Source organism: Phaethon aethereus (genome assembly GCF_964289735.1).
Source record: "Phaethon aethereus genome assembly, chromosome: 9".
Lineage (NCBI taxonomy): Eukaryota > Metazoa > Chordata > Aves > Phaethontiformes > Phaethontidae > Phaethon > Phaethon aethereus.
In genome coordinates, this window is record NC_138585.1 from 24,457,496 (window position 1) to 24,470,331 (window position 12,836).

The 12,836-nt window shown below is 36.4% G+C and overlaps 1 protein-coding gene across 1 annotated transcript; it reads left to right on the forward strand.

Annotated features, from left to right (window-relative positions):
* Positions 1-5,374: 5,374 nt before the first annotated feature.
* On the forward strand, positions 5,375-11,813 carry PDCD10 (programmed cell death 10; the record flags this gene model as incomplete). Its single annotated transcript, XM_082003419.1, has 7 exons — positions 5,375-5,470; positions 6,113-6,166; positions 7,516-7,633; positions 8,284-8,410; positions 8,759-8,837; positions 9,160-9,242; positions 11,732-11,813. 7 exons carry the CDS (start codon positions 5,375-5,377, stop codon positions 11,811-11,813), a joined length of 639 nt encoding a protein of 212 aa, XP_081859545.1.
* Between the last annotated feature and the right edge of the window lie 1,023 nt (positions 11,814-12,836).

Consider the following 12,836-nt stretch of genomic DNA (forward strand, 5'->3'; position numbering starts at 1 on the left):
GTCATATGAATTGCTCTTACAATAATAAACTGCATAAGCGATTATGCTTTGTCAGAGTGAACCCGACTGTAAGTGACTATTATATGTGTGTGGAGATGTCTGAAAACTGCATATCTCTTCTAGCGTGAGGCATTTAAAGACACTTTTAAAACTTCAGTGCTGTTTTCTGATGAGGCTCCTTTTGTTAACTCTTCAGTGAAACTGCTGGGTGTAAGAGATGGAAGACTATGGAATCAATACAGTAGAGTTTCTTGTTACCTTTACTGATCTTAAAATACAGTGATTGTTATTGCAGCAGTCGATGTCTATGCCAGTTCCAACGAATTCAACTATGCTGTCAGGAAGTCACCTCAGTTTTAAAAAGAAGAAAAGTAGTTTTGTATCTGAATCACAAAGCCTTCAAGCTTTGTACCATATAGTCTAAGTTATACAATGGGAAATAATTACAATCTATAATTGAAACACAGTGCTGGCAGGTAAGTTACCATCTGACAGGGAGAAGGAGAGGTGGGTTTTTTGATTTCTTTTAAGTGACCATTAATAAGGGAAACTTAGTTATCAAGCCATGTGTGGGCTATGCATATAGTTAAAAGAGCATACTCTGCGATTTTTTTTCTTCTGTAAAATTTGCAACTGTCATTAGTAAATTACCTAAAATCCCTTCCTCCATGTGCATTGGTCTTACAAATAGGAGACAAGCTCTTTGCCTCTGAATTTGAGATAGAATTCACACTGCTATTTCCCTTCCCCTACTCTTTCTTCCTGAACTTAAATTAGTTTTTCTGGTAACTGAGAGGTTTCAGATCAGGTTAAAGGTAAAACCTCCGCTTGAATCCTCACTGCAAAAAGTAGAACAGAACTTTTTGGCAGTAAGGATAGCCTTTTATAGCAGGAAAAGAGCTGTAATTTTTGCTAGAAGCCAACCACTGAAATAATCATTCTGGTAGATCACTGCCTCAGGCCTTGTTTCTCCTTAGTACTTTTCTAAAAAAGAGTAGTAATGTCTAGGTGCTTAAAGTTTTCTGGATCTTAGGTAGATGGAGCCTAGAGAAGGAAAATAGAGACAACATCAGTGCATAGGTAGATCTACTGATAACATAACTGAGGATTGAAATCCTGCTAATTGATACCTAATGTTTCTGTTTTAAAACTCTTTAAAAGTGGTAATCATGAGACTGCTCTCTTCTCTTTAAATGCCATTTCAAAAGATAGTGTTAAATAAACACCTTTCTTTCATGGATGCCTTGCTTGTTTTTATACTGGCCAATGAGCAGATGCGGGTTTGGGGAAGATTACTGCATTCTCCGGTCATATTCTTATTAAATGGTCTTGCAGTTCTGGTACCTGGTATTAGTGCATGACCAAAAGCCTGTCAGTAAATGACACGGAATAGAAAAAGCAAATTATTACCTTAGATACTGATAACAGTAGCTTTATGTTTTGGGAAGTGTGGTGGTTTTTGCCATTTACCCTTTTTGGTTTACAGGAAGTTTATCTTAATGTAGGTTTTTTCTTATAAAGTTCAGTTGAATGATTTAAAATGTCACTGGACGAATATGGGGGGATAGTTCTATCACAGAATCCTTCCACATTTGTTCCTTGTCTAAAATGTACCAGTTCTCTCAGTGTTTGCTGAATAGCACTAAAATAATATTTTAGTGGTGAAACTTAAAGGCTAGAATGTAAGATTTGTACTGACAGTGAAAGTATGTACTCCACGTTAGTACATCTCTTGCAATACAGTTTGATGTGTTTGATGGTTTAAGACTGAGCAGAATTGTGTTACGTGGCATTTTTGCATAGTTTCAACTTCAGATTATCTTTAAATTTTCTATATTCTGTACATTATCTCTGACTTCATCTGACAATGTAGCATGACTTCTAATTACACATAAACAGATTTGAATCTGTGGGATCACTGTAACAAAAAAGATCAAGCTTGCATGCAGATTAATATTTAGCAGTCTGTTTATTCCTGACAGCATATCCCACTACCTTCTCCTTGTCTTCCCCCTCAGACCAATTAACAAGTTTGCCAGCTAAGGAACACCTTTTTTGCATCTTAGAGCAATTTGCTAGGGTTTCCTGAACCATACACCTACGTTGTTTTCTTCCAATAAATCACCTTCTCATGGAATCTTATTCCATTTTTTTGCAAATGTGGAAAAACAATTGGCAGGTGAAACTAGGATAAACTCATCTCAAATAAAAGATGCTTTTGAGATTGTAGTGAGCTGAAGTAACGCTTTTATAAGACAGTGTTGCCATAAAGCTTGGCAGCTATGCAGGTGGCTGCTTTCGATCACATACCAAAAGAAATACTGAAAGCTCCAAGCTGCTGCATGATAATGTCTGTTAAACTGGCTTTAGTCAGGCCATTTTGAAGGTTAGTGGACTTTCTAGTAATTTATCTAAGCAATAAAATAGAAGCTTTGTTTTTCATGGGGATTTGGTCCATAATTAGGATTGAGACCTTCAGAAATACTTGTGTGTGGTTTAATGTAGCTATGACAAACTGTCTTTCTGTAATGCAAATAAATGTGTGGTTTTTTGTGAAGATTTTTATCCCCGCTACTTAACACTAGCGAAGACTGCAGTGCATCTAAGTGACATCTGAAAGATGTGAAGAAGTTGGTCCCTGGCTGCAAAGACAAATATCTGACTGCTAACAATGCTGCAATACTTGCATGGCAGCGTGACACTATCTAGTGTATCTTCTGGAAAATGTGAAGGTTTCTGGCACAACAAACAGCCAGTGTGATATAATGAATATATTTCTTTTCATATGTTGGCAACAAAAGTATTTGGTGTTCTTATGTATTTCTTGTGTGCACATAGATTTAAATCTACCTCTTGTCTTCGGTTGCAACAGTTGCATCTTTTGGGTTAATACAAATCCAAGGATTTGTATTTTGTTTGAAGAGTGTTGGTGTCTGGTAATAGATGGTGTATAATTGTTTTTATGGGGGGCGGGGGGGTAACTGTACCATGGATTAGCAATAATAGCTTGTGGCTCTCCAGGAGAAAATGAGTTCTTCCTGGTAGTCCACAGTGTAATAGGTTTTCATCATAAAAATCCATCATTTCAGTTAGTATTTCCTTTTCTTTGTGGATATTGCTAACCCATAAAAACAAAGTAATTCTATCAAATGGTTATTGTGTCCTTTTTTGCCCTTCTTCCTATCATCAAAAAATCTTTTGAGTGGATTAGAACAATGTTGAATGACCAGATTAAACTGTTTTAAAAACTTATTCTGTTGAGAATACAGTACTGTAGCTAAAAACTTGCAGTAAATTAATCTGTGAATGCTGCCTTCAGTGGTGCTTGTTAGTGCAGTATCCTGCATGAGTATATATTTTTACTGTAAGTTCCAGAAACATAGAATTAAACAGTAAAACAGCTCTCCATCCACTCTGTCCTTTATATGCCAGAGTCTTTAGTGCAGGGAATATGCATGTATAATAAATGGGGCAGCTTGTACTTGCAGTTGTGAGTGAAAACTTGTTCAGACAAGTTCCTTCCCCCCCATGTGAGTAGACCTTGCATGAATTTATGTAACTCGGAAACAAGTTCTTTAAAGACATTCAACTTTTTGGGGAATGGTGAATATTCACGTGTATTCTTCCATGTTCTTGCCAGCTGTAAAATATCTATAGGTAGGTGATGAAAATGTGAGAGTCCTGCTTTTTGCAATTCCATCCATGTGGATATACCTTACTTCAGAGTCTCAGTAATCCTATTCCTATAGGAATCTGCTAGTGTATGGCATGTTGAAGTGTTGGAACAGTAAGAGAAACAAATGAGATGTTGCAGTAAGTAGTCCCTGTCAGAAGACTTGCATAAAGAGCGATTTCTTGTGACTATATTCATGTTTAATTTTGCTTCAAGTCAGGTTTTAACTGTTGGCCTTTTCTGTCTTTTGAACAATTGCAATGACTAGTTCTGCACTTGTTTTCTCAATTTTGGGTATATTCATACTGCCTAATCACATGCTTAGATGAGACATGCATGATATTTGTAGTCATCCAGGTTCTTCTCTGTGCTTTCTGTAATCAATAACAAATTTCACTTGTATAATTATACCTAAACTACTCTATACCTGCTCTGGGCAACAAAGAATATCTGTTCTTCTATTTAAACAGCTTGAAGATTTTTAGCCAGTCCAGAGCATAATGAGGAACATAGCTTGAAGAAATATCTTGGCATTTTTTAGGCTGTTCAAACTATTCGGAAGTGATATTGATTACTGTAGTAGCTTCTGATGTTTCTTAAAAGTTTCACTTTTTTTCACTTCTTACTAAAATATAAATAAAATCAGCACATGAACATACAGATGCCTCATGTCCGAAGCTTGTTGGGAGGAAAAAAAACCTCATCTAGTGCATTAAATATTCCAAGCAAATCTAAAGACTAAAACTGTTAATCTCTTTGTGAATCATTATTCTGAACTTGGAGTTTAGGTCTTTAAACTCAATTATGTTATATAAAATATTTTAAAAGAATCTTATTAACCGAAAATAGAGCAGGCTGTAACAAAGAGTTCTTATGAATGATAGGGTGACCTTTTTTTCTTTTCCACATAGTTTTGGGGTCTGAGCAATGATCACTCTGTGCTGGACATGAGTTGGATGGGGTGGAGAACTTTCAAAACCTAGGTTCAGTTACTGGAACAATAATTTTCCATTGAGTTAACATAGCTGTTGACACACCCTGAGTGGAAACATGACTTAAGACTTTTCCTTATATAAAAACAAAGATGTAGTATTTGGAGTTCAAATGGGTAGAAAGTAGGCACTGACCTCCAGCAGAATCACAGCTTGATGCATATGCAAAAATATGGATTATTTATAGGTAGTCTTAATGTTAATTGTCGTAATGCATCTGTATGGGTTTTGGGTTTACAGCATGTAATGCTTTTCCAGCTTTTTATATATGTCAGGAATCCTATGCTGCTGCTTATGAGCGGTGGCAAGATCTTTGTAATATATCAAATAAAACCATCACTTTCAGGACAATTAATTCCATAAGAACTTCAAGTAAAATGTAGTACCTTGCTCTTTAAAATATCTGTTCACTTAATAGAATTCAATTAGAGTTTTTAAGGTACGTGAAGTTGTCATGCCATATTTACTCAACTTATAAGTAATTTTTAGTTTCTAGGCAGTAACAAACATTGTTCTGTGCCTTTTCATTTTTGGAACCTGTCAGTTATGAGCATTCATAATTGTGTTTTTGTTTTTTTCTCACGCAACTTAAGGACAACATACTTTTCAAGTTCAAGTATTCTTGCACAACGAGGAAAAAGAAGAAACATTTCAGTGAATGAGGAGGTTTTTGCTTCTATAGTGTTTTTCTTGAGAAGTGGGTCTTTGAATGAGGATGACAATGGAAGAGATGAAGAATGAAGCAGAGACCACTTCTATGGTTTCCATGCCTCTCTATGCTGTTATGTACCCTGTCTTTAATGAGGTAAGCTACCTTTTGCTTTGGAATGTAATAACCTGCTTTTCGTTGGGAAATACGACCACAGTAACAGGTGGCTCATCTTGATTGGGAAAGGTTTGTGTCTAACACCATCTTCTTCCTATGCATTGGTTTACCCTTCTTTCCATGAATACAATTTCATGCTCAAAGATCGCTAGTTGTCTTGGCCCTGATCTTTCTTCTGTACTTCTACAGAGGATTTTCAAACATGCTAGGTTCTGCTTTCTATGTTAGGAAGTAACATACAGTTGAACATGTACCTGTGAACAGCTTGATAACATTTTAATTTTACTGCTGATGACTATAACTTAATAGGATACTTGTTTTTCTGTGAATATTGGAGATGGTCAAGATGTTCTCAAAAGCTTCTGTCAGACTTCTGCTGTAGGCTGGATAAATGCAAAATATGTCCAGTGAAACGTTTGATTTTAATGTTTTTATTTTGGGCAGGGAAGTCTTTCCTTTAGGATCAAACTTTATAGTATTTCTTCCTCAAATGAGACCAGTAATTTGAATGCTTCTGTAAATTCCCTTTTTCATGATGTTATGTAAGGCAAGGCATGAGTACTTGGCTTGTTTTGTTATGAAGATATCAGACTTGCTAATCATTCTAAACTTTTATTGCAGCTAGAAAGAGTAAATCTATCTGCAGCTCAGACACTGAGAGCAGCTTTTATTAAGGTGAGAAGTAACTTGTACTGAAGAATGCTTGTTTAAAAGATAAACCATATATGATGAAGCTAAAAAGTCAGCTGTCTTGTTTCCTTGTGTCTTCATGCTTGAAAACTGCATCCTTGATCCAATAACATAAAAATAAAGTGGACAGTTGCATGGACTGTAAGTTTGAGATGTCTGCAAATGTTATCAGTAGAAATCTGATACAAGCATATTGAGCAATTCTAAACAAACAGAATCTTGTCCTGTCCATGTAGTACAAGAGCTTAAATGGGAAATCAGTCAGTGAAGGTAGTAAGGCAATAAGCTTTGTCTGAATATGACAAGACTATGTAGAATAGGTGCTCATGAGAAACGGGCATGTAGCAGACTTTGAACAGGGTTTACAAAGTGAATGGTAATGGGATTTTTTTTTTGTGGTTGAGGATAAATTCAATGTTTGTATTTGCATCTAGCAGTAAATGGAAAAATTCTTCTAACTTTTCTGTTATATTCCTAAAGAATGAAAATACAGATATTCCTTCATACTGCTTTATTGAAGTGGTGATCTTTTGAAACTCTAAACAAAAATAATTGTGGACATGACATATAGTAACATGTGAGGTATGCAATTAAGTAGTACTTCCCTGTTTCTACACTTAGATTTAAGTGTACCTAGACGGTCTGAAGTCTCAACTAGAGCTTATACAAGTTAAGTGTTTTTAAGACTGGTGGTAAGGAGCGAAGCTGAACGCAAATAATGTAAAAACAGATATTGCTGGAAGTGGTGGGGCTAAAAATCCCACACACGGTCATTCTTATTCAACACATATAATTCTTTGATAGCAACGCAAGTAGTGTGAATACCTCCAATGTTAGTCTAGCTTAGCTTTACTTAGATATGTCATCAATAAAGTTTTTTTTTTTTCTGAAAAAGCAATTCCAAGATGATGTTTGAGCATATGATGTTATTCTTAAGAGGCACACTTAGAAAATGTCATGTGGAAGATGGGGGAGTAGCACCTGTGTTTGGGTGAATTAATTTCCAATGGATACAATATTGTCTCAAAGCTTAGTGTTTATGGAAATATAACAATATAGTTTCATGAAAAACTTTCTTACTCAAATTGAAATGAGTGGAAAGGCTTATTGGAAAAGCTGTTTATACAAAACTACTGATGTAATCTAAGAAAAAATGGATGTTATAGTAGAAGAATGGTTTTCAATGTAATTGGCTAGTTTAAAGCCATTAGACTTTTTAAAGTTTCTAGCAAAGTCCTGCAGTATATGAAGCAAGGTCCATGAAAATCTGCCTTTGTGCTTGCAATATTCAGGTCTTGCATGTTTTAATAATAAAATTTTTCTTTGCCATACAGGCTGAAAAAGAAAATCCAGGTCTTACACAGGACATCATTATGAAAATTCTAGAGAAAAAAAGTGTGGATGTGAACTTCACAGAGTCTCTTCTGCGTATGGCAGCTGATGATGTAGAAGGTAGTATTCTTATGTCATATGTTGAATAAGTGTATTTTTAATTACACTGTTAAGTAGGAACATGCAATTCTCTATACCTGTTTTCAGAAGAGGTTATTGGTTTCTTAATAGATTTTTTCCAGCATGATAGAAGAATATTTGTATTTTGTGAATACCTTTTTTTGAGAAATTAAATCTTCCTAAAAAACATACTTGACTAATAAGACACATAAAGAAAATTAATGTTTAGATCTGTGTTTATGTGGGTGCATAGTTCATCTTTTGTAATGTGAGCAACCAGAAAAAAGAGAGTATAATATTCACCTTCCTTTGCTTCAAATTAAAAGCAGTGTTATACTGTCAGAGGAGGGGAGTGTCCAGTAGGGTTTAAGCTATTTTAATACTGCATTTGATTAGTGTAGTGTCTTCAGTGTCTCACTTAAAGTAAGATGGGCTCTTTTTCCAACTTGCAATATTAAAGATTCTTGTTGCACCATGTTTCTATTGATGCAGTGTATTCACTGTAGCTTTCTGGTCATGGCTATTTTTGTGCTGTTTACTTTCAAATGTAACATGGCAATACAGCTGCATTTTGTGAAATAGTGTTTTTAGCTGTCACTAGAGACTTGAGGAAGAAATAATGATATCCTTGAATATGTTCTTCTTGTTAGAGTATATGATTGAAAGACCAGAACCAGAATTCCAAGATCTTAATGAAAAGGCACGAGCACTTAAACAGATTCTTAGTAAGATTCCTGATGAGATCAATGACAGAGTGAGGTTTCTTCAGACAATCAAGTAAGTATTGTATTTTTCTGCAGATTGACGGGTCAAACTTTTTATTTAATCTGAATGTTCAAATGCCATAGGAGATGCTAGCAACACTGTTCACATTGGAAGGGAGCCTTATCCTTCCTTGTGAGTGGACAGAGTTGAGGATCTTGACTGAACTGAACTTGCTGATTCCTAGTTTGAATTCCCATGTCAGTGGTCTAGCTCTTTGCATTTGGTTTTGCTACATCCTGTCTGACACTTACTCTGTAGAGTCTTGTTTTAAGAAGTATTTGACTACTAAAAGGGGATTATATTCCAGTGTTTAAATAGGATAGCTTAAGGATACTACAACAATCTTTTAATTGCCGACAGGGACATCGCGAGTGCAATAAAGGAACTTCTTGACACAGTAAATAATGTCTTCAAGAAATACCAATATCAGAACCGGCGGGTATGTGCAATAACTTTTTATACAATATTTTTAATAGTATAAGAGGAAGCATATCAAAGGATGAATAGGAGAGCTTAACTGGTCAATGACATAATACTTTAACAAGTAACAATTATCCTTTAACAGGATTGTTATATGGTAGGTCTCGGTAGTTCTATAGGAAGAGGATGATTTCTCTGCATGTCTTCTAAAAGAAATAAATCAAAATCTTTATACCTAACATAATGTTAGCCAATTTTCTGATCAGTTTAACATCAAGATTCTTACTGTACCCAGTAATACGTGAACTGAGACTCTGCTCCTGGTGTTTTTGTTTTCTTAGGCACTTGAGCATCAAAAGAAAGAGTTTGTAAAATACTCCAAAAGTTTCAGTGATACTCTGAAAACCTATTTTAAAGATGGAAAGTAAGTATGTTTTTGTACTAACATTTTACATAATAAAAGGCCTTGTCGACTAACAGGGGAAGATAGGACAAGCTACCTTCTTCAGGACTTGCCTAATTTTTCCTCACCTGTGTCCCCAGACCATCGTGGCTGCTTTAAAATACTTCTATTCCTTTCATAATGCCTTTGAAGGAAGGGAAGTCTGTTAAATGCACCACCATACAACACCCATGTGCAGTATTAACTTAGAACTTGAATATGTGAAGTTAAGTTTCATGGCCCTGCGTGTTTTTTCTCAGTGTATATACAAGGACAAAAAACTTACAAATGCTTTATTGAAAAAAGTTATCTATCTATCTGAAATATTATTTGCAAACACTAAACATCTCTGCAGTGTTTTCTGAAATTTACATTGTTATTGTCCTTTCTTTATAGCTCCTTATAGTGCTTAATAGATTTGGAATTACTCAGCTGATTAATCTTTTTATAGTTAAACAGTTTTGCCTTCAAACCAAGGCTTTTTTTCAGATCTTCACCTTGGGTTTTGAAGTCACTGTTCTTGTACACCACAGTAAATGCTTTGGATGATTAGTGTATCCCCCTCAGACTTTGACAGTGCTTAAGTGTTCTGTGTGCTGCAGTTTTAAAGATGAGAGCTAACTTTCACGTCTGGTCTTGTTGAGCTTGGCAAAGACTAAGAGCACCCAGGGGATAGTGCATTACTGAAGGAGAGAGAAGTCTTAAGACCAGCTGTAAATTATAGAATCATAGAATCTAGAAAGGTACCTTTTAAGGTCATCTAGTCCAACATCCCTGCAATGAGCAGGGACATCCTCAACTACCTTGCTCCTTTGAAAGCATTCTTTTTTTTTCTTCCTCGTATTGAAAATGGGGCTAAATTTGGCTTTGATACCAAAATGAGAAATTTAGACCTTGGTAGCTTTGATTACTGAACCAGACGTATAGATAGGTTTCACATGAACTGGGTCTAAACGGTCTCAGTTGATGAGAAAACTATTTGACTGAAAAAATGGGGAAAGGGTTGTATGTGTTGTGCATGGACCCCAACCCTACTGAAAGAAACCGGCTTGGTATAGCCCTATGTGAAGTGAATGCTGTGCTATGTGTTGTGGGCATAAGCTGTAAGTGTGTTAGGTTATTATCAGTATTGCAAGAAATCGCAGGTAAGGCTTGTATTTCATACTGTCGTGGAATCTGAAGCAATTTTAAATCTAAACTGCATATTGAGGATATCCTGCCTCCACTAGAAAGTAACAGCACTGAACAAAGGTCATGCTAACAGATGTCACTACTGAGCTGAAAAACTCACACCTGTGTGTGACCCCACACCTTTTTCTTAACGAAAAGGTAACCAGAATCATGGAATGGCTTGGGTTGGAACGGACCTTAAAGATCATCTAGTTCCAAGCCTCTTGCCATGGGCTGGGACACTTTCCACTAGACCAGGTTGCTCAAAGCTCCATCCAGCCTGGCCTAACACTTCCAGGGATGTGGCATCCACAACTTCTCTGAGGAATCTGTTCTAGTGTTTCGCCACCCTCATCGCGAAAAATTTCTTCCTTAGATCTAATCTAAATTTACTCTCAGTTTGAAGCTGTTATACCTTGTCCTATTACTACAGGCCCATGTAAAAAGTCTCTCTCCAGCTCTCTTGTAGCCCCCCCTTCAGGTACTGGAAGGCTACAATAAGGTCTCCCCATAGCCTTCTCTTCTCCAGGCTGAACAACCCTAACTCTCTCAGCCTGTCCTTGTAGGAGAGGTGTTCCATCCCTCTGATAGTTTTTGTGGCCTCCTCTGGACCCTCTCTAACAGATTCATGTCTTTCCTGTGCTGAGGGCTCCAGAGCTGGCTGCAGCACTGCATGCAGGGGGTTCTCAGAGTGGAACAGAGGGGCAGAATCACTTCCCTCGACCTGCTGGTCATGCCACTTTTGATGTGGCTCAGCGCATATGGTTGGCCTTCTGGGCTGCAAGTGCACACTGCTGGCTCATGTTGAGCTTCTCATCAGCTGGCACCCCAAGTCCTTCTCGGCAGGGCTGCTCTCAATCCATTCTCCATAGAAAATAGTATGTTGCCTCCATGTGCATGCGTGCTTAGTATTTCTTGAGGAAACTGCTGCGAATTCTGAAATTACTAGTGGATGAAATGTTCAGCTCTGAAAAGAATAGTCGTTTAATGATCATCTGCTCCACTCATTTCCTTAGTTAGCTGAAACCCCAGAACTGAATGATTGCTACGTCAATGATGATTGAGACCCAAAGTCTTGAAGTTCCTGCAAATAAACATAGTTTTTCTAGGATTAGCTATATAGCTAAGCTTACCTGTTTGCCAGCAGTAAGCTTCAGGTAGATGACGGTATGGTAAAACATTAATATGTTTCCAATATGCAGAGCCCAGATGCCAATATATTTAGTTGCCCAAACTTAATGCTGTATTTGTTGAATGGCACGTTTTTAAATGCCTGAAGCAATATCTTTCTCTTTTAACAGGGCAATAAATGTGTTCATAAGTGCCAACCGACTAATTCATCAAACCAACTTGATACTCCAGACCTTCAAAACTGTGGCCTGAAAACTGTATATGTTGAGAGTTGTACTTTTCAATGGTGGATAGGGTACCTTTATATGTAAATTTTAAAGTTTTGACTGTATAAATTATCAGCCCCTCTTGAGGGGCCTTAATGCAGGATTTTGGGATTATTGCCATCTTACACCATATTTTTGTAAAACATTGTAGCTTAATCATAATCTCACAATGAAGATTTTGCATCACTTTTTGCTATTATCATTCTTTTCAGAATTATAAGCCAAAAGAATTTACGCCTTAATGTGTCATTATGTAACATTCCTTATAAGAATTGTAAATATTTGGTGTTCTGTTTCTGACATTTTAACTTGAAAGTGGAAAACTGCAAGATTATGTATTTAACAATATTGGTGGCAAATATTCAATAAATAGTTTACATCTGTTAGACTGTCTTCTTGTATGTGAACACAAATGCATAACTCATCTTTCTAGAGCTGCAGAACATTCATTAAATGGAAAAATTAAAATTATTTGGGTGCTTAAACTGCTGGCAGTTCAAATCAGTATAAAATGAGGGTTTTTCCTTAAAATTGAGTTTTTTGGCTGTGATCTAATACTAGACAAGAATACCAGAATAATTCTATTAAAATGTCTTTGACAAAATAATAAAGAACCCCAGAAGTGAGATGTGCTTTTGTTTTTCATAGAAACTAAAACCCAGTTTGTTCTTAATCTTCTGTTGGTGATGAACTAACAGGTTTTTACTCCTGGACTACTCCAAGGTTTGAGCAGAGGATTACTTTAAATATATGCTGACTATGCAGCAAAGGGTGACTCTTAAAGTATTAAGATAACTGGGGTTTATATTGGTACCCTTCTGGGAGAGAGGAGGAGACGAGATAGAACTCTTCCAGGTAGCACTAGTGATGTCTATACTATGCATGCCATAAGGCAACTTTTTTTTTTTTCAGGGATTGAAATCATGTGAGCCCTTGACTGACAAAACTTGTCTATGTTGAAGTTTAAGAACTGCTGATGGAGAGATTCAAATTTTATCATTGTGATTTC